The 22331-nt window shown below is 43.0% G+C and overlaps 1 protein-coding gene across 3 annotated transcripts in view; it reads right to left on the minus strand.

Moving 5' to 3' along the window:
- Positions 1-22331, minus strand: part of ASAP1 (ArfGAP with SH3 domain, ankyrin repeat and PH domain 1) — a 341917-nt gene that overhangs the window by 133662 nt on the left and 185924 nt on the right. For all 3 annotated transcript variants that reach the window (XM_035011956.1, XM_035011955.1, XM_035011957.1), the window contains one exon: positions 17979-18051. In XM_035011956.1, the coding sequence (XP_034867847.1) occupies positions 17979-18051 (73 nt within the window). The remainder of the gene's footprint in view (positions 1-17978; positions 18052-22331) is intronic.

The raw sequence follows: 22331 nt of genomic DNA on the forward strand, positions 1-22331 counted from the left end.
TACATTTTTGATTACTTAATGGGCCGGGAACTGTGCTTTTGCCCTGCACTACTTCATTTGATGCTCAGGACGGTGTGCTATTCTTCTCCCCATTTTCCAGGTGCAGGGACTGGTATTTAGGGGGTGGAGCTAGGTCACCTAGCTAAGTGCTGACGACAGGCACTGTACAGCCCATGTTCTTCACCCTTACGCTTGGTTAAGTGCGGGAACCCCTAGAAGTCTGCTATTTTTAAGCCAGACGGCAAGTGATCGAGGGACCTGAAAATCTAGGTCTTAGCTCTAGCCTCTATCATGTGTCTCTGGTCAGGTGACTAAGGCTCTCAGGGGCCTAAATTCATCTATAAAACAGGTCTAATAATACCTACACCCAGCCTACTCCTTGAGGTTGAATGCTAAGAGGTAAAGATGTCATAATTAATATGAAAGCTCTTTTGGGAAAACAGTAGCTGCAGGAGCAGAGAACATTATAAAACCATGAAGGATTATTTCTATTTAATGAGGAAAAGCCTTGAAAGCATTAATAATAAATCCATCCTCAAGAGCTCCCCAACCCTGACCAAGCACCACCTAATGTTTACTGAGGCATCATATGATGAAGGGACATGGGCCTAAGTGGCACGGAGACCTGGGTTTGAAACTCCCTCTGGTCCACACTGGCCATCTGTGACCTTGGAAAAGGCACTTTTCTGGGTCTTTCTTTCTTTTTTTTTAAAGATTTTATTTGTCAGAGAGAGAGAGAGAGAGAGCGCACAAGCAGGGGGAGCGGCGGGCAAAGGGAGAAGCAGGCTGCCCGCTGAGCAAGGAGCCCAATGTGGGACTTAATCCCAGGATCCCAGGATCATGATGTGAGCTGAAGGCAGATGCTTAACCGACTGAGCCACCAGGTGTCCCTGGTCTCGGTTTTCGTATGTGAAATGTGACAGATGTATAATCTATAAAGTACATGGTAAGCCTCTAAAAAGATCTTTATTACTTTCATTCACCCTGAGATGGAGAGCTGAAGTTCTGATGTTAATGGACATTCAGGTATAATCTAAACATCATGGTATTTCTTGGAGGGTTCTAGGATACATACGACTGTGGATCAAATCCCAGGTCTTCCATTTACCAGCTGTGGATCTAAGACAAACCGTATCATCATCTCGGACTCTGCTTTCCTAACTGCAGTAATGCTTCTTGATAGGGTTACTATGTGAACAGGATGGGAAAAGCCTATAGTGCGCTTCCTCCAGCGTTGGGCCTACGGTGGGTGTTTATGATAGGGGAGGAACCATCCCTCACCCCGCAGTGAGTCTCACTTCCTTAACTTCCCATACTTTCCTTCCTGAGAGCCTAGCTTCTCTCTCTGTGTCTTTATGTAAGTTATCTTCTGTGTCAAGAGTCCCGCGCAACTGTGTTTATCATTTTAGCCTCCCCAGCTCAGAGGGCTCTCCTGGAGCACAGCCTGGGTACAAGGATCGCTGCGCAAGGGCCACACAACCCACCTCAGGTCCTCCAGTCTGCCTGGCTCCGTCACAATTCCAGGCCTCAACCTGCCTCTTTCAAGATCAAAGGTAAGTGTAACCTCCCAGGCAAGGTTGTCATTCACTCCGTCCACAGCCTCCTGCAATGTCCAAGTTCCCAGCGTTACCTAATCTGTTGTTGTTCACCTGGTCCCCAGCACTGGCCCTGGCACACAGTGCAAAGCCAAATGCTCAACGCATGTAGTAAAGTCTCCTGGAACAAGTCCTTTTTCCTTCCTTCGGAAAATACTGAGTATTGGCCACGTGCCAGCCATATAAAATACAATGAGCTATAACGTAGCAATAAAGCCATGTAATATGTGTCATAAATTATAGTGCTGGCATAGAGGGCAAAGGGATAAATTCTTTTATACTATCCTATACATACTCTGAAGCACTAATCACCCTTTACAATTTTTAATTCCATTTGTTTTTAAAATTACAAAAATAATTCATAAAAATGATAGTTTCCTTTCCCTTTCTCCAATACCCTCCTTGAAATAAGCGAAGTTAATGATGTGGGGCGTTAATAATCTCAGCAAAGCTTTCTCTATGCTTAAAAAATACATACATACATACAATAAGGGGTCTTCTCCCCTTTTCTCACTTTTAAAAAACCAAATGGGATTTTTTTAAGGATTTTATTTATTTGAGAGAGAGAGAGAGCGCGCGCGCGTGCGAGTGTGCGTGGGGGGGCGCAATGGGGGGAGGGGAAGAGGGAGAGGGAGAAGCAGGCTCCCCAGAGCAGAGAGCCCGATGCGGGGTTTGATCTCAGGACCCCAGAGATCATGACTGAGCTGAAGGCAGACGATTAACTGAGCCACCCAGATGCCCCACAAATGCGATATTAAATACAAGACTCTGTGGCTTGCTTTTTCCTTACTGAATAGGGATCAAGAAACTGAATGTAATTAACTCTAATTCATTATTTTAACTGTGATTATATTCCATAGTAAACTCCACCATGATTTGGAGAACTATCTCCCTGAGAGACTCCCACAGTGTTTGCTACCAAAAAACAATGCTGCAATAAGTATTTCTATCCATAAGTTCTTATATGCTGTCACTTTATCTCTGAAAAGATATATTCACAAAAGTAGAATTGTTGGGGGGTAGGGTGCATACTTCAAATTTTAATTACTACTGCTATGTTTCCAAAGAGGCTGGTGGTAGCAATGCACAGACCCAACAGCAGTACAAATAGAAGACTATATTTCCCTAAAGCCTCGCTAGCACATAGATGTTACTGTTCTTCTTAATTCTCGCCACAGGGACGTGAAAAACTGGACTGTATAGTAAGCCCGAGTTATCTTGCTGTATTTTATTGTCCATTCACATTTCCTTTCCTGCCTGTTGTTTTCCATCCTTGTCTTCTCCCTGTCAATCTGTAGGGAGACTTTCTGCAGAAGGGACAACAATCTGTTGTAATACATGCTGCAAACATTTTCTCCCATTTGTCTCCTCACTTAGTTTATGGTGTTCTTTGCCACACAGAATTTTTTACATTTCATGTCGTCAAATATACCAATCTTTACCCAAAAGACTTTTGGGATTCCTACCTTGCTTAGGTTCCCAAATCTTCTAGTATTTAGTATTTTTTTTTTAAAAAAACACAGAAAGCTTTAATTCAACCTAATATATCTCTTTATATAGCATGAGGAAGGGTTCTAATGTTAAAGAAAGTTCCTGAGCCTTCTATTTGGTTTAGTTTTATTCTCTTTTGAGTATTTAAATACTTTATCCATCAGCAATGCATTTTATTTTCTTTCTTCTGCATGAAAATATATTGCTTATTTAATACAGGGTCTTGTAGGCACCCACGTAGTATCTGGTAAGTAAAGGAATACACAGACAAAACTTGGATGCAGCCAAGAGAGGTGACCTGAGCAACACCCTGAAGAATGAAGAGTTGGGGCACCTGGGGGGCTCAGTCGGTTAGCATCTGCCTTTGGCTCAGGTCATGATCTCAGGGTCCTGGGATCCAGCCACATTGGCTCCCTGCTCAGTGGGGAGTCTGCTTGTCCCTCGGTTATGAGCTAGTTATTTCACTTCCCTGGGCCTCTGTTTCCTCATCTGTTCCCACCACCACTCAGTACAAACTTGTTAAAGATTAAAAGAACATCCTTAAAGGCAGAAAGGCTTGTGCACATTTTTTTTAAACTGCCTTTCTCCATGCCACTCGGGATGACTCATTCCTCTGATTTTTCAAGGTCATTTTGAATTTGGATTTGTTCTTTCAAAATTCTAGCCAAGCCTCTGCAAGAATCTGCTCCAGCCCCAAGGGTGTTATCTGGAAACTCAGCATGCAGACTCCCATTTCCGCAACAACTGACAAATCCATTAACTAGCAGAACCCCAAGACAAGATACCCGCAGAGTTCCACAAGGCTATTACTCAGCATTTAAAAAGCCCTCTCTTCTGGCTCCCTCAGGCAGGCCTCCTAACTGCCAGATAAAATCCACATCACACTTGGGTTTGCTCACAGCTCTCTGGGTAATGTTCATGCTTTGAGATCTGCCCCCAAAGAAAAGCTAGGAAGGAGACAACCATTCCTCTTCTATTCCAGCCTTCTACAGTTGACTGCCCACCATCCGAAGGGGCTGAGCTTTTTTGTAAATAGGTGTAATTTAAAAATATGGCCCCACATTTCATGATTAATTCACAAACTTTCATTAAGCACCTACCCTGGTATAGAAAGGTTAGGTAGGTCATTAGGTATGCAACCTTAGTCCTTCCAAGCTTCAGGTTCTTGGTTTAAAAATTACGTGTTAAATAGGGCACCTGCGTGGCTCAGTTGTTAAGTGTCTGCCTTCAGCTCAGGTCGTGGTTACGTGTTAAATAATTCGAGATTAACTGAAAGTTCACTGGGTTCTTGTCCTGGTAAATGAGGTAGGCTAGGCTAGGACCGGACCGTGTAGGTATCTCTAGACTAGTGCTCTCCAGACTATTTTTGATCAACTATACCTGTTGGTAAAACATTTTAGAGCATACATTTCCAATATTTATTTTTTTAACCATTTATTTATGTATTACTACTATATATGTTATATGCATATTCTACATATAATGTACTATTTGTATCAATCAATGGTTCTGACCTCAATTTCAGAGCTTCTAAAAACTCCTAAAATTACCTGAAAAATTCTGCCCTGCAAGTTTTTTATTAATTTGGAGAAGGTCTGTTGTTCTCCAATTACAAAGGGATCGACGACCGCAGAATGTTAAGGATCAGAGAGAAATGTCAGCTGAAACTAAAGACAAAGCTTCTTGCCCTCGATAGGTGCAGAGTCCAGTGAGTCTGAGGGAGGGCAACAGCCTATGTGTGGAAAAGAGATCAAAACGTGCAAGCAGGCCTCTCTGGGTTTGGTGGCTGGAGAAATACCTTTTTTTTTTTTTTTTTTAAAGACTCATTTATTTGAGAGAGAGAGGGAGTGTGAGCAGGGGAAGCAGCAGAGGGAGAAGGATAAGCTGACTCTGCACTGAGCGTGGAGCCCGATGTGGGGCTCCATCTCAAGACTCTGAGATCATGACCTGAGCCAAAATCAAGAGTCGGATGCTCAACCAACTGAGCCACCCAGATGCCCCTGAGAAAGGCATTCTTTGTTGGACCCTATGAGGCCCACCTTGGGGCATACATCATGCCTTGCAGACTGCAAAAGAATCTTGGTCTCATTTCATAACCACTATTTCATCAATAGATAAGGTAGGGATCATCTTCTCTTTTTCACAGAGAAGAAAACTGAGGTCTCGAGAAATGAAAGGACTTGCTAAGGAACACTCAGCTACTGGGAGCCAGAGCCGAGATCACATCCCAGTGCTCTTTCAGAAGGCCTCCCCCGCTCCTCACTGTGCAGGCAGCACAGACCACCCCCAAACAGTAGAGCAATACAGGCGTCTCCACCCCAGGGCTCCTGGAAAAGGCATCGCCCTGAGTGCAGACAAGTAAGAGAACAAGGACGGCAGAGCACACAAAGGTGCCTGGTGCCCCCTAAAGTGTGCCGTGTGTGATTCAGAATCCACACGATGAAAAAGAGTTTAAGAACGAAATGTGGCTGATTAGCATTTTCTTCTTTTATCTGAATTTTCTAGTGCAAACATGTTAATATAAATTATACTTTTACAGTGAGAAAAACAAATAGAAAATGCCATTAAAAGAAAAAAAAAAAAACCAGCCCCAGGTGTTCCAGAGTGCAAGCCCCCTGCACTTCTCTATAAAGAAAAAGTAGAAGTTTGACAGGTTATCAGAGACATGGAAGATCCGAGAATATCCTGTTGTCTGTGTGGGCAGGTGACAAACTGGCCACGCATAGTCATCCTCCATCAACCCCCAATCACTCTGTCTTACATCATTGATGATTCATGAAAAACACTTCAGAATCAATAACAACTTGTGTGATTTCCATACATAAGCAGGGCGTCAGAAAAATCAGTAAGTAGTTATCTTCCTGGCTAAAGAGTCAGCTGGAGGGTACTTCCAGTCCTAGAGATAGACACTTTAAAATTCATGTCCTCATCCAAACCGCAAATGGAATTCAACACATGCATGACCGCTTTGTAGAGGTTATCCCAGAGCATGGTTGCCTTAAGACGGGGCCTTCTTTGAAAAGAGCTGTGGTGGGTCTGCCTCACAGGGGACACTCCACATGGTCAGGGGAGCATGTGTGAGAGAGGGAGAATTTAAGCAAACCTAGGGAGAATACCATACACAGAAATAAAACTGGAGACCCTGGCATTCCTCCAGACTTTTCGCTATAGTTTAACTGTCATGTCATTATACAGGAAAACACAACCCTAGTCTGATGAGACATAAACCATCCAAGAACATGGTCAAAATGTGACGTGGACTAAGAGGCAGAAAGATAGAGGCTGGCCGCAGAACCTTGGCTGTAATTGTCAAGGAGGGTATCACACATCTGTGCTTTTAATTTGTGAGACTCTAGTAAATTTGGAAGAACAAGGGAAAGAGAGAGCAAAAACAATGTAAATAGCCCTGGGCCCTCCCATCACTCAATAATGAGTATGTGTCTGGGAGCAGGAGGGATGGTACCATCTGCCCTTTCCTCACCTGTTCACAGGGGAAGCTTCTCCCTGAGCTAAGGGTGACTGCCTGAAAGACTGTGTATGTGTATGTATGTGTGTATGTGTTTTAAATACCATGGCTCCTAAAGGAATGCCAATACTTTAAAAAATACCAAATGAGTTATAATTTCAAGTGGCTTTATTAGCCATACAAGGATTTTCAATGGTTATTTTGACTCCATGGGTTACTTCCCATATGTGGAGACTTCATTTTTTATTTTTTTAAAGATTTATTTATTTATTTTAGAGAGCAAGCACTTGAGCACGTGTATGGGGGGGGAAGGGTAGAGGGAGAAAGAGAATCTCAAGCAGACTCCCCGCTGAGCTGAGAGCCCAAAGGTTTCTGGGTTTTTTTTAAAGGAGGCTCCATGCCCAGCATGAAGCTTGAACTCACAACCTGGAGGTCAAGACCTGAGCTGAGATCAAGAGTTGGGATGCTTAACCAACTGAGCCACTCAGGCACCCCTCCCAAACATGCAGACTTTAAAACTTAATTTCAAAGTATGACTGTAAGGTAAATACACTTAGTTTACAATAAACCATAAGTTCAAGAACGCAAAGGACTGCTTATCCTATCATTTAATTACCCATGCACCTCTCCTGTACTTTGTAAATAGTTTTGACTGAACAAAGTGCCTATTTTCTGTATTCAGGTATTTGTGATCCAAAACCTGAGCTGAAGACATATCTCTCTTTAAGTCACTTTAATATACTGTCATAAAGTCCAACTATGCTAAAATACCTGTGAGTCAAGAGTGTTTTGTCAATCCCTTATATCTTAATAAACGAATTACTCATATATAATTTTTATAATTAAGGATCTGCAGCTGGTAATTTGACAGAGTAACTTACACCATACTAATGTTCCTGTTTATAACGAATACGAATGACGGACAAAACATAAAAAACAACCACTTGAAGCCAGTGGAGAGCAAACAAAAGCAGGCAGAAACAGGAGGGGATATCGCTGTTTAAGGAAGAGAACCATACCAGAGAAGACCATATTTAACTGGCTTTTCTCCTAAGGGCAGACTTCAGTCCATGCTGGGCAAGGAGAACAGAACACAATCAGAAAGTGGCATTTTACTCAGCTGAGGTATCAGAGGTCAGAGTTTAGGATTGCTTCAGCAGCTGGAAATTGAGGGGGAAAATCCTAGAAAGGACGAAGTCACAGAAAAGGACACACCCTCAATTCCAGTCCTTGGCTGACCTGAGCAGCATGTACTTCAAGAAGCCCAGCAGAAAACAACATCTAAAGAGCTAAGCAGATTCCAGCAACTTCCCAACGAGGAGGAGAGTTTGGAATTCAAATCCCACAGAGTTAGCAGGGCTTGATAAATACTCTGGGCTGAAAGCCCAGGCAGATCGAGCCATACGAGTATGGATGATGTTGCAGGACTAAGGGCTATATCCTGGGACTATGAGCAAAACTAAAATAAACTTACCCTAACATCAAGGTGATGGTCATCACCAGAAATTTGACCACATACTAGAATAAAACACCACACACTTCATAGGAAGATAAAGGAATCCAGAGTCCTGCACTTCTGCCACACAATTCAACAATGTAGAATTCAAATGTCTACATGCAAACAGAAATTATTAGACATACAAAGAAACAGAAAAATGTAGTCAAAAATCAAGAGAGAAGAACCCAGTCAAAAGAAACAGAACCAGAGACAACCTAGATGCTGGACATCAAAATAAATATTATAAATAAGTTCAAGAATTTATAGGAAAAGATGGATAAAATGGGTGAAGAGATGAAGAACTTCAGGAAAGACAGAAGTTTTAAAAAAGGACCAAATGGAAATTCAAGAACTAAAAACATACAGTATCTGAAATAAAAATTAATTGGATGAGACTAACAGCAGACTGGATACTGAAGAAGAAATGAGCAGTAAATCTGAAACCTGAAGGTAGAAATTATCCAAACTGAAGCACAAGGAGTTTAAAGATTAAAAATAAAATCTCAATGGCCTATGGGAGAATTTCAAGCAGTCTAACACAAATGTAACTTGAGTCCAAGAAACAAAAAGAAGAAACAATGTAAGAATAAATAATTTGAAGACATACTGGCTAAAATTTTTCCAGTGTTGATTAAATTTTTGCAACTAGGTGTAATTATAATAACTACCACTGATGATCGCTATATCCCAGTATCATATTAAATATTTTAAGTATGTTCTTTCCAACTTTCACAACATGGGGGGGGGGGTAAAGCGAAGCAATTTAAACACACACAATTAAGTTTGTTCCGAATTTCCCTCTGCTATTGCAGAAAGCCTCAAGTCAAGGAGGATGAAGTAATCATCACTGACACTATAGCTGGGTACCTACATGACCTGTGTTATGCTTCACCACGGTCCAGTGAGGTGGAAACTATTTTTCCATTTTCAGAAATGAAGCAACAACTGCTCAAAGTATTCTCTGACAAAGTGCTCCCAGCCACCAATCAGAGGCTAAGTCAGTATTTGATCCCAAATCTGTGTGACCTCTTCCATGATGCTACTAAGGCTGTGAGGGAAGCATTTTAGTCTCTGTCAGAGAATACACTGGTTTACGGGCTTCATTGTTCATTCATAAATTATGCCAATGACAGAGCACCTGGTAACAGGAGTGAGGGTGGAGAAATACTGTGTGGCTAGTCAGTGTCAGTTCTAGTTTGTATGCATGTATATATTATTTATAAGATTTTATTTATTTATTTGAGAGGGAGAGAGAGAGAGTACAAGCTGGGGGGGGAGGAGCAGAGGGAGAGGGACAAGCAGACTCCTCACTGAGCTGAGAGCCCGATGCAGGGCTGGATCCCAGGATCCAGGGACCATGACCTGAGTCAAAGGCAGACATGCTTAACCAACTAAGCCATCCAGGTGCCTGCCCCATCTGGTTTGTTTAAATAAAGTGAGAAAGCTGCTCCTCTTTCTGAGAGACCAACCTAGCACCTTCATGCTGTAGGACTGCTGCTTGTTTTACTTGTCCTTCTCCCTGCACAGGTGAGTCACCCCAGGGCACTGGGCCCACAGGCCCTGCACTCCTCTGAGTTCTCAGTGCCCCATCCTGGGCTGGCAGTCACTCTCACCTGACAGTTACTGATCTGACAATTCTGCCTCAGCAGCCTTGGGATCACAAAGACCTAACTTTCAAATCTCATCACTGCTTACCAGCTGTGTAAATAAACCAGTTTAAATTTAAACTTAATAGCTGTATAAGTGATTTAAACTAGGTTACTTCACTCCTAAAGTGGGGATAATAGTGTCTTGCATACAGGACTGCTGAGATAACTAACATGGTAAATGTATGTAAGACACCGGGTAGATAGGCGCTCAACAAAGGTCAGCTGTAATTTATTATTTCTAAAAAATTAAAAAAAAAATTTTTTTTATTTATTTGACAAAAAGAGAGAGAAAAGAGAGCAGGAGGAGTGTCAGGCAGAGGGAGAGGGAGAAGCAGACTCCCCTCTGAGCAGACAGCCTGCCACGGGGCTCGATCCCAGGACCCTGAGATCATAACCTGAGCTGAAGGCAGATGCTTCACCGACTGAGCCACCCAGGCGCCCATGTAATTTGTTATTTCTACAAAATTTGGACTATTAAGGTCGAGGACGTGTTTTTATATTTACCTTTAACCGAGTATTTCTGTTCTTCATCTTGAGGCTTTAAAAAAAACCCAAGGTACTGGTTGTGGAATGAGCACTCCCAATTTTATTTAAAATGACTTAATTTCTTGGGACACCTGGGTGGCTCAGTCGGTTATGTCTGCCTTCTGCTCAGGTCATGATCCCAGGACCCTGGGATCAAGCCCTACATCAGGCATCAGGCTCCTTGCTCAGCGGGGAGCCTGCTTCTCCCTCTGCCTGCCACTCCCTCCCCACCCCCCACTCGTGCTCTCTGAGAAATAAAATATTAAAAAAAAAATAAAATGACTTAATTTCTCATAAAGAATGCTCCCATGAGTGCATACATCATAAAAAATTAACTCATTTTAAAGTTGAGAGCCCTCATTCCAGGCCAGCAGATGAAGTGTGTGCACCTCCCCTCACACACCCAGATAGCCTCTAATTTTAAGTAACAGTATTTCAGCCAATGGCTTGAATATGAAAATTGGAACTTCTTAAACAGCCTAGGAGTTATAAGATTACTCTAGAAAGAGACTTCGATTTTCTAAATGCAGTTGTAAAAATTCCTCCTATTTTATCCCTTCACAATTTGAGGAGTAATACTCTCCTGGATAAGTATACTTCCTTTTAGAAAAAGCTTCCTTCCTTGACCATCTTGAAGGAACTCATTATTTCAACTTGTTTTCACCTCCTAAGGAGTAATGATGGACCCACAAATGCAAAATGCCTTGCAAGCCCCAGTAATTTGTTTAGACTTTGCTTAAATCACTACCACCACCAAAAGGTATTTACAATTTCAATCTAAAGCCTTCTACTTCTGAGGGCTTAAAATTATTTCTTTAGGGGCACCTGGGTGGCTCAGTCCTTAAGCGTCTGCCTTCGGCTCAGGTCATGGTCCCAGGGTCCTGGGATCGAGCCCCGCATCAGGCTCCCTGCTCGGCGGGAAGCCTGCTTCTCTCTCTCCCACTCCCCCTGCTTGTGTTCCCTCTCTTACTGTGTCTCTCTGTCAAATAAATAAATAAAATCTTTAAAATTATTTCTTTACTAACAAGTTTACTTTAATTCAAAAAATTTTCAAAAATCAGATGATAATCTGCAAACTTAGAAAAGAGCAAAAAATATATAAAATTTCCTAAACAGAGCAGGTGCTCTTTGTATACCTTTTGACGTTTTATGCTTCCACATCTTTCTATTAAAATTCTAATCTATTTTATCTCTTAACTATTTCAGTTAGGAAACTTTTTCTCCCCACTGAATACTACAGGATTTAAAAATACCATTACATGATACAACGGTAAGACACCAAACTTAATTTATCAATTTTGGTTACAATTCACTTCCTACTATACCTTTAAATTTGACAAAATGTTAACTAAAAGAGCTAAAATGAACTTACTTAGATACAAAACCATTCACTTTCCTATCCACTGATGAATTTAGCACCTTACCTTTAAAATCTTAGATTTCGTCACACACTGTGAGCTATTTCTTAAAATAGATAAAATTAACAAAATGAAAATCTGGGGCGAACATCACACATTAATTTTGATTTAGAAAACACAAATGTTCTTATAAAACTACTCACTCCATAATTCTAAACCAAAAGGGGGAAGGCAAAGGGAAACTGCTTTTTTCCCTAATGTGAAAAGGTTATTGAACTATTTATGACAATCGTGCTCTATTTTGGAAATAAGGCTTCCATATCATATGCTTACAATCAAATTACATACCACTGTCATTTTTTTATTCACTAAAATTAAAGGATTTAAAGAGTCCCAACTTTCAGACTAACAATGTTATGTGTTTCTAGGGGGCACCATGTGTTACTAATAAGCTAAAATGTATTCCAAATAGATCTTGGCATGAATTTTAAGGAAGCCACTATTTAATAATAAAATCCACATTTGGATTTGTGAAAAAAAATTATCACAGAAAAAGACCTAGTAGCAGGAATATTCTTGGTCTTCACTCCCAAGGAAAAGTGTACATGGATGTAATAATACATCTGTTCAAAAAGATTAACAAATGCAACCCAACTAGATCATTGACAACAACAAATTTGGTGCATCCATGCTTTCTACGAAATACATGCCTCTTTCATTTTATAAAAGTACGGTATGTTTCACTTTGTGTTTTTAACAGCACTGACAAGCAGCGAGCTCCTCTTTCTCAAGAGACACACACTGACTTTTGCTGAGCCTGGGATTTGCGTGCACACGCCCGTGTCTGCAAGGGCAGAAATCTTATGAATGCCAGTCCCTCGTCTACTGCTCTGAGCCAGGGTCTCGTACAAAGCTTGAGGCGGCATGTCAGCAGGGCAGCAGGCAACTGAAGGCATGACTGGGGCTGGCAGTCGCTACGGTGGTGGTTCATGGTTTCCTCGCAAAGAGGGTGGCTGGCTTCCTCCAGAACAAATGATGGAGGAGTGGAGAGACCCAGGTGGAAGTGATCTCTTTTATGAACTGGACTTGGAAATCTCATGATATCACTTCCATCACATTCTGTTCATTAGAGGAGGGTAGTAAGTCTGGCACACATTCCAGGAGAAGAGAATTAGGCTCTGCCTTTGGAAAGAAAAATGTCAAAGACTGCAACATATTTTAAAGTCTCTAGTGTTCAAGAAACTACTAGCTATTTTAAATACATTAGGGGAACAGAGAAGTGGGGGAGGGGAGGAAGGAGGGAGGGAGGGACACACGTACCAAGGCAGACTTTCTAAATGACAATATACTTCACAGATTATTAACATCAACACTTCAAAACTTAGAAACAAGATGGGAAGGCTGAATAGCTTGGAAAATTTTCTCTTGATCAAGCAGTTCACAGAACTCAGTTTTTTGTTTTTGAATGTCCTCATACACAACGGGACGGGACGTAAGAGAAAGAGACAAAGTCCCCAAGCCATTTTCAAACTAAAGGGCTTCTGGGGAGATAACTTGTCTTTCCAATAAAATTTGTTGTTATTATACTGTGTTCCAATTCATACTGATAAAGCTTATGTGTAATCATAATAAATACATTGTAAAAGTAAGACCCTTCACCATTCTCAACCATCTTTCAAATCATCTGGGGAGGAGCGCCTGGGTGGCTCAGTGGTTTAAGCGTCTGCTGTCGGCTCAGGTCATGATCCTGGGGCTCCCTGCTCCTAGGGCTCCCTGCTCAGTGGGAGCCTGCTTCTCCCTCTCCCTCTGCCTGCCACTCCCCCTGCTTGTGCGCTCTGTCAAATAAATGCAAACCATGTTCAAATCATCTGGTGGGGTAGGTGGTGGTGGTGGTGGGCTGGTGGTGGGCTGGCTGGTCATCTCAAACCAGAAATAAAGAAATCCTTCTTAGAACTTTAAAGAACATCACATGGGTTTTGTGTCACTTAAGCACTGTGAGAAAACAAGAAAATTATGAAAACACTGGGAAACAGATACCAGGGTTCAGCCTCTGTGGCTTCTCTGGATTAGGCCAAAAGCCCTTGGACAGGAATAACCCAGATTCCACTGAGCATGTATCATGGAAAGATCGGCAACCCCACTGTTTTACTCATCTAGCTATTTTTTAAGAATTAAATGTCACAGTGCTGCTCACACAAGCTACACCCGTTCGTAACGGCGGAAACCCTATCAGGTCCCAGCGGTCTGTGAGGTCGAGTTTCTCCCTGCACTTCCAAGCCATGGACATGGTAACTAGTGTGGCCCCTCTCTCCAGGAACTTGTAAAGTCATCCGGGATTACACTCCTGGGAAGTTACACTGAAGCGACTCACTCACGTCCTGATTAAACATGATTAAACTTTGAACAGCCATTCACGGAGAGCTTCTCGGGGACCTCTCTAGCCACCATGGAGCAATTCACTGCATATCTGTTGAACCCCTACTAAATGGCAGGAAGAAGACAGGTGGAGAGTAGCTGTTAACAGCAAGGCTGGAGCCAAGTTCCATTACTGTTAGGCGTGGCACCTTGCTGAAGTTTGCCTGGCTCTTGAAGCTTCAGCCCCACCATCTATAAAATGGGGGTGACGCTGGCCCTACCTCAGAGGCTTGCTCAGCGTAGCTTAGTACAGTCAACACCCAGTGAACACCCATCCTCCGAGAGGTGTTCCACTGAGCACCCTGTCAGACTGTATCAGATCCCTCTTGGGAAGCTTTCCAGTGTCTAAATGATAAAATCCTTTCTGGTTTGGGGATCTAACATCCATCTCTCCCACTGAACTGTAAAATTCATGAAGGCAGAGATTCTGATTTGTGTATTATCCTCAACCCCCAGAACAGTGTCGTATAACAGTTGCTCAATAAACATTTGTTGAATTAATAAACTATGGTGACAAATACATAATATATAAAGACAAAAGACAGAGTAACAGCCCTCATCACGTGGGTCATGGGCTGGTGCAGCAGCTCTGTTTTACCTGCATAATACCTGTGGGGTCATTTATTAGAATCCCAATACCTGGGCCTCACTCTAGAACAACTCTTGGCAGGTGGGCCCAAGGGACCCCCTGTGTTTAAGTGTTTTTAGGTGATTCTCATGAAAAGTCAGGGTTGACACTTGCCGGCCTAATGCCAGAGAGACCAGTCGACAGTTACAATACAATGGGACATACGCTCTCGAGCAGCAAAGTGATTTCCTGGGATGATGGGGATGCCCTGGGTCTGTGCCGCCCAATACTGTAGCGGCTAGTCCCATGTGGCTACTGAGCACTCAAAATGTGAATATGGGACTGGGGGACCTGAATTTTAAATCTTACTGTATTTTAATTAATTTAAATTTAAAAAGCCGTAGATAGTAGAGACCTACCGCAAAGTACACAGGAGAACCCCTAATCCATCCAGAGTGGGAGTGATCAACGCTCAGCCAGCTGTGGCCCCCATCCACCAGGCGAGAACAATCTCATGGAGGAAAAGGCAACCAAACCGCACACTGATGCAGGAAAGACATTATTAGGGTTCGAAGCCGACGGCCAAGAGAGAATTCTTGAGACGTCTTTGGTGCAAAAAGGTGATTTTATTAAAGCGAGGGGACAGGACCCATGGGCAGAAAGAGCTGCTGTACCGGGGGGGTTGTGGGCGGTGACTGATGATATACTATGGGGTTGGGGGAGGTAAGGAAAAGGGAGGTTTCAAAAGAACTCTCCTATGCTAAAGAGGACCTAAAGATACCAGAGGCCTTGCCATTGTCAAGGTGAGGTTGTTTACCCGTCTATCAAGGCGTTAAGATAGTTGGGAGATTCTTGGAAGAATGTCACACATGTCCCACCCAGGAATGGGGGGTGGAGGGAGACTGCAGGATGTCAGCTTATGCTTTGTCTTCAGCCAGCCTTCTGCTGCTCCCTCATCACACACATTCCTTGAACTCACTCACTACCTTACGCACATGCAGGGACAACCTCTCCCTTCTGCCATGGCCAAGACAGCTGTGACCAAGGAAAGCCCTTTAAAGAACAAGATGAAGCACATCCCTACCAAGTAAAAGAGCCTTTGTGTGAGGAGCTGAATGCGATTGTGGTCACTGCAGGACACGGAGGGGATGCGTCTTGAGCAAGGGAACTGGGGAGGGGAAGGAGTTACGTGGAGCCCCCAGCAGAGTAAATATGGCAGCAGCATTCTGATGCAAATCAGAGGTCTCTCTTCTGTGACTCCTAAACTGAGAGCCTCAAGCATACACTGTAACATTATGGAGAACTGACACTTATTCCTGAGGCAGATTATGGCTCATTAAGCTCTTTAGAAAATTGGGCTGGTCCAGTGCTATCTGCAGGAGACTGAATTAATATAGAGAAGGAACCATGCCGCTGATCTAGCTGTCGTTTTTCCCACGTGTGAAGCATCTATGATGTGGCAGGAAGTTTGTCAGGTGGATTTAAATATTACTTCATTTATCCATTTGATACTCTGCAAATCAGATACTATTTTCTCATTTTATGGTGAGGCAATTTAAGATTCATAAAAGTTAAGTCATTTACTTTAACAAGTACTGATAAAGTTAGTGATCTACATTAAGTTTCTTTTTCATAAAAACTACTTTATTCTATTAAATAGATATTAAAAAATCCCCATTTGTTTTTTGTTTTTCCAGAACAGATCTGGATGGTCACAATCAATGCTTCAATAAACCTATTTGCATATAAATCTTATGTATACTTTCATTGATGCATAATATACCTGCATCCATATAAAAAAGTACATCAATCTTAAGTGTAGCATTTGATGAATTATCAAAAAATGGACTTAACTATGTAATCATCCCCAAGTCAAGAAACAGAACAATATCAGCACCTCAGAAGCTTCCCCTCATGCTACCTCCTAGTTATATGCCCCACCCACCTCTCCACAAATTGCAAATATCTAGAAAGGGACTACCATACTTTGGGAGTAAATCAGAATGAAGCTATGGTAGAAGTTATATAAATTAGGCCAAGACTTAAAACATTTGAAATATTTAAACATTTAAAACATCACTACATAACTAGGCAATCATCTAATTACCTATATCTTAATTAGAAGTTAGTGTGTTCTTAGATATAAAGAAATTAGAGAAAGGGGTATCAAGAAACCAGGATACAGAATGGGTTACCAATTAGGCCCAAGGGCTTTGAAGAAGACAAGAGACAACTGGGTTTCCAGCTTATTGAGACTGATTCCCACCTCTGATAAGGAGGGGAGTTCCATAAAGTATCTGAAGGTCGAGTTTTTCCTTTTTCAACATTCCTTTCAACTCCCAAATTTTATGACAATTATGAGTATGAATATAAATAAAATATAAAATTTATATAAAATATGAATGTATGGCATTTACTGAACTGCCCTGAGGTGATAGGCTCTTTATAGATATGAGCTCCTTAACTCCCTTCAACAACACTGTAATACCACAATCTGTGCTTTACAGAAAAGACGGAGGTTCAGAAAAGTGAAGTAACCAGCTGAAGGTTACATTGCTAGTAAGGGGCAGGGTGGGGGTACAAACCCACACTGGTCCAACTTCAAAGCCTGTGCCCTTTCCATTGGACTCGCTGCCATCCCCTCGGGGGTTTGTTATGCTACAGACAACGGATTCCTCAGACCTTCTCTCTGGGTAGGTGAGCTAGTACCACAGTAATCCTAACAAAAGACGTGAGTCAGAGACCTTGAAACTCACTTGGCATTTCCAAGCCTCCCCTCTCCTTCCCTGGGGCGATGGAACCTACCCTTTCTTGTGGTTAGCCATTGTTTATCTTAACTAGGTTTACTGCTTCTGATCCCCTGAAAACAGACTTTTGTTGCCAAGTCAGCAGACCCAGCTGACACATTCAGTGATACAGGTTACCGGACACGCCCTCAGCCACAAGAATAGACTCTGGTTGGCAGGTCCCTCCGGGTTTCAGTTCAACCTCCCCCCTTCTCTCACCCCACGCCCAGCACCAATATTGATTTCCAAATGTGTACGGCAGAAGGAAAGATCCTTGCATCCCTCACTGAGGCCACTGAGCTACAGACTGACCAACTACACGAGAGATGATCAATAGCTCCTACGTCACATGTCCCATTTTGTGACAAAATTCCCCGTAGCCCTGCCAAGTTTTTAAATGTATACTAAAACCCACTGCAACTCAGGTTCTTTTAATCGTTTAACTTTGGAAACAGTAACCGGTGTGGGCTGAGAAGAAACCGAGAAAAAAGAGAAAAGCTGAATTTCTTTGACCTACTTATTTTTCCTTTGGTATCAAGTCTCCTATAAACATAGCATCTTACAGATAACAGAGAAAACTGTTGACATTATATATAATTCATGCTGTCTGCTTTGTTAAGTACTTACCTTGACCGGAATTATATATTGCTTTTACAGATTTCTTCACTTTCTGCAAGGCTGTTCTATCTTGGTCTAGAGCCTAAAAGAGAAAAACGGGGGGGAAAAGATGTTGGAAAACTTGGCAGATCATTCGTAATGGCATTTGTTTTGCTGAGTTACCACAGACATATTTATGCGGACATATTTATGAACAGTAGACCAGTTCAGAGACTGGAAGTGCCCAGGATCTGAGGAGTCATGTTTGGGGGGTAAATGCAGAGTCGTCCCACAAAGCTCAGTGCTGGGTGAAGCTGACAACATGGTGGTCAGTCAGTTATCACCCCAAGCTCCGCATGGGAAAGAAAATACAAGACACTTAAGATAGAGGAAGACTTACTTCTCTCACTGGGAGAGGGTGGTACCGGGGAAGGGACGCAGGCAAGCCTAAGACGTGAATGACGCGTAACTACGGGAACCGTTCCAACACTTATCACCTGATGGTAATTTCAGCCAGGAAGAAAACATTTAAAAGGGTGTAATAAGAGTGACCTGAAGATTCCTTTTAGCATACAAAAAAATGACATAGGCCAGCTGTATTTTAAAATTCTGTTTACTGAAAAAGGACAGCAAGGAAAAGGCTACCATGATGCTGGTAATGCTTTCAGATGATTTCTTAGATGGAGTTAAATAAACACATCTAGATCAATCTACTTGTGCTACAAGCTGGGGGAGGATCTAGGGGACTGTCACTGTTGATTCTTCATTCAGGGGCTGGATATACAATTGTGCTGTTCGTGAAGACTGGGCACTTAGGATACGTGCTCTTTTCAGAAGGGGTATTTCAATTAGAAATCAAATTTCAAAAGGGTTGTATTCAAAATAGATATACATATGGCACACTGACCTAACTTCTTAAAATAACTTTAAACCCCCTCTCTGCTTCCCCGAGGGTCAACGATCCAGAGACTGGGGACCCCTGGATGGGGTGTCAAGATTTGGAAGGCATGAGCAGTAACAGCAGTAATAATGAACTTATCTACATAAAATTTAAGACCATTCAATGTACACTCACATCCATGACATCATCGACACCTCAAAACTTCAGAGGAGAAAACTGAAGGCCAGCAACGGTAAGTCCTACCCCTGAAGGTCGCACGAAAAGAGACGAAAGGGTAAATGCGTTGCCAGCAGGCAACGGTCACTCCCTTGTCCTGCAAGATGGTCTTTCCCGCCACTCTCAACCTGTGGCTCAACTGGCCACTTGCCCTTTCCAGTTGTGGACCCCGCTGGCTGGCAGGGTGGGCACCTGACCCACACTGGGCTCAGGCTCCTCACAGGTCTTCTGGCCTTGGGAACAGGGACCGCAAGGTGCAGATCCTTTCTGGGGAGGAGGGCCTGGGGCCCACCAGGGGTTCTGTCTCCATCTGTGTGGAACAATCTGGCCAAACAGCATGATAACCCACACACAGCACCAGACCCGAGCAGTGGTGTCGGAGTCCTGCCTTCCAGCGGCACCCAAGGTCACTGCTAACCTTCCTGCAGACTGAGTACACCAGACAGTACGTTCCTCTTGCCCCGAGCTGGTTGAAGCGGGGATTCTATCACTTGCAACACAAGTCCCGAATAACACGAGAGCGAAAGCTTCCGGAGCACCTGCTACACCAGGCCTAAGCTTCCCAGAGCAGACGTATACCAAGTAGGTGAGATATATATGCTTTCAATGACTTCTCACTTTGCATGGCTTCTTTATGAAAACCCCATAAAGCAGCATCTACGTTTTTAAGATAAGGAAATGTGACAGACCGTCATAAATATTTGTAGGGAGGGAGGGAGGGAGGGAGGGAGGGAAAGATTAATTAAGGTGTCCGAAGTCAGAGAGCCAGAAGAGGCTAAAGTCACATCTCACACAAATGTCTATCGGATCTCAAATCTAACAGGATGCTGAGGTGAAATCTGGGTTTTCGGACTGCAAGTGTGACGTGGTCTCCACCATGCCCCTTGCTTATCTTCCACCTCCACACATCTGTCACAGCCACGTCCCACCTGCACTTCTGTTTAGTATTTTCCTTTAAGCCCATTCACAGCTTTTAAATTGTCCAGAACTGTTCCAAGCGGAAGACTAGGATCCTTACCATTAACAGAAGATACCCTAAAAATCACTGTGTATCTCTCACTATATATAAAATGCTCATCTGGTTAGTGTCCGCGACCGTCTCAGAACACCGTGACACTGCACGCCACACTCAAGTGTTTCATGAGGCAGTTTCACGGGAGACAAGGTTTGAGTTATTTCAAGGAGTTGAGATTTGTACTTTAGAGAAAAGAGGGAGGAGAACAACATTTTAATAAATGTTAGCAGGGCACAAAGGGTGCTGAGGTTTACACAGACCGCCTCATGTAATTCTCACAAAAACCCTGTGACAGAAGTACTCTTATTAAATTCATTTTATAGATGAGGCAAACAGAGGCTCAGAAGGTTCAACTTGGCCAGGACCACAGAGCAGGACTCTGAACGCAGGTCCTGGCAACTTGACCTCCTCACTGCTACCCAGTTCTGCATTATTCTGAGATGTCTGTGATGAACTGGATCTAAAAATAGAGCCTCATCTTAACGCGGGTAGGGACCATCCACCTGTTTTCAAAGACAAATCTGAGTTGAGAAATTAAAAGCCATTTAGGGTATTAGGAGCATTCAAGAGAAAGAAAGTAATGCAAATAAAGTGCAAATAAGCATTCTTTTAAGAGACAATCTAATGGGTTTCTCTTTTGATGAACTGCTTTTGTCGGAAGGACATTTAAAAAACAATCCCAATAATAGCTACCATTTATCTTTTTATATCCATATTCTTGCCTTTTTTTTTTTTTTTTCTGACGGAAAACCCCGGGCTTTTGAGAAGTAAAACAGCTTGCTTGCCAAGTGATACACATCCAGGAAGAGAAGAGCTGACCACGGTAGCAGGAGTATGTGCCCGTGATCCCCCTGGATCTTACCACTGCTTCATTATTTTTGAGGAAGGAAAAAAAAAGATCTGCTTCTGGAAGAAAATAACCTATCCATCCAGCTTTGGGGAATGATGACCACATAAAGATGGATCTATTCAAAGAGAAATTAATGAGTGGGCTTTAATGTCCTTGCACAGAGAGTTAATGAGTCCAAATGAGCAAAGGTTTGTGGAAGATTCCAGCCGTAACATTTTATGAGACCGGCTATCTGCTTCCCCTTTTTTTCTACCCTCCCCCACCCCCGCTCGGGAAAAGTCTCAGAATTTATGTTGAGTTTTTACCAACTCGTCTATAAACGAACAGGGTGTAAAGTTCACGTGCGTACTTTGAAAGGTTATTAATAACATCCGCATTTAACAGCTACAGTCACAGTTAGGTCTGGGTAACACCTCTTTCTCCACTCTAGAGTCTGGCCACTGGCACAAAGGAGCCAAGTGAAATGCCCTTCTGCAGGCCCCATGTGTAAGAGAAGCAGGGGACGCTGTCGCTCAGTGAGATGGGGCTCCCCTCCAGAATAACCCATGTCTAAATGTGCCGCAAACTGCCAGGCAAGCACACCTGCAGTGACATCCCATGTCCTATGCATAAAATTACATAAAGGCTAAGAGAAAAGGGGCAGGCAATACGGGCTATGAAAGTATTGTATTTCCCAATGTTAATATATGGACCTGCATTTCTAAGTATGCATCTGCAGTTGAACTCAACTCAAAAGGGTACATGGGTGGCGGGGGGCGGAGAGGGAGGATGAACTAACAAATAAAGGCATCCAGGAGAACATGCTGATCTCTAATAATGGAACAGCACTTTCCCTAACCCCAATCCTGCAAGACAGCAGCTTCGCACTCTCTACATTACTAACGAGCAGGGGCTTTAATGTAGAGAAGCACTTGCGACCTGGAGATGGACACTCTTCACTGTTATTTCACAGTCCTAACAAGTCTGGTCATCTCAACGGGCAGAGAAGGCACAGGCCGTTGCCAAGCTGAGACAGACTGAGAGAAGCCATGCCAACAGAGGCCTTATATGAGAACTGGCCACCAGAGGGATTCAGAAACATTATACAAACCGGACGTAAGGACGCAAAATTCCTGAAGAGTCTGAGGCCACTCAGGGTAGGACACGGAACCTTTCGTACACCTCCAGGACAAGTGGCATCCCTTGGTCACAGGAAGAGTGCAACAACACATATTCTCAGAGATGCACCCGGATCCAGCCCCGCTTCCTGACAGCTCAGGGTATCTGCACTAGCTGACTCTTCCCATGGGTGGCTTTCTTCTTACACAGGCCTCAGATTAAATGCCCCTTCCTCCAAGTGCCCTTCCACGGTCAACCTGTAATAGCGCACGGCCTCAGCCCGCCTGGTTACTCTCTACGGCA

Source organism: Mirounga leonina, unplaced genomic scaffold (genome assembly GCF_011800145.1).
Source record: "Mirounga leonina isolate KUSES-001 unplaced genomic scaffold, KU_Mleo_1.0 Mir_165, whole genome shotgun sequence".
Lineage (NCBI taxonomy): Eukaryota > Metazoa > Chordata > Mammalia > Carnivora > Phocidae > Mirounga > Mirounga leonina.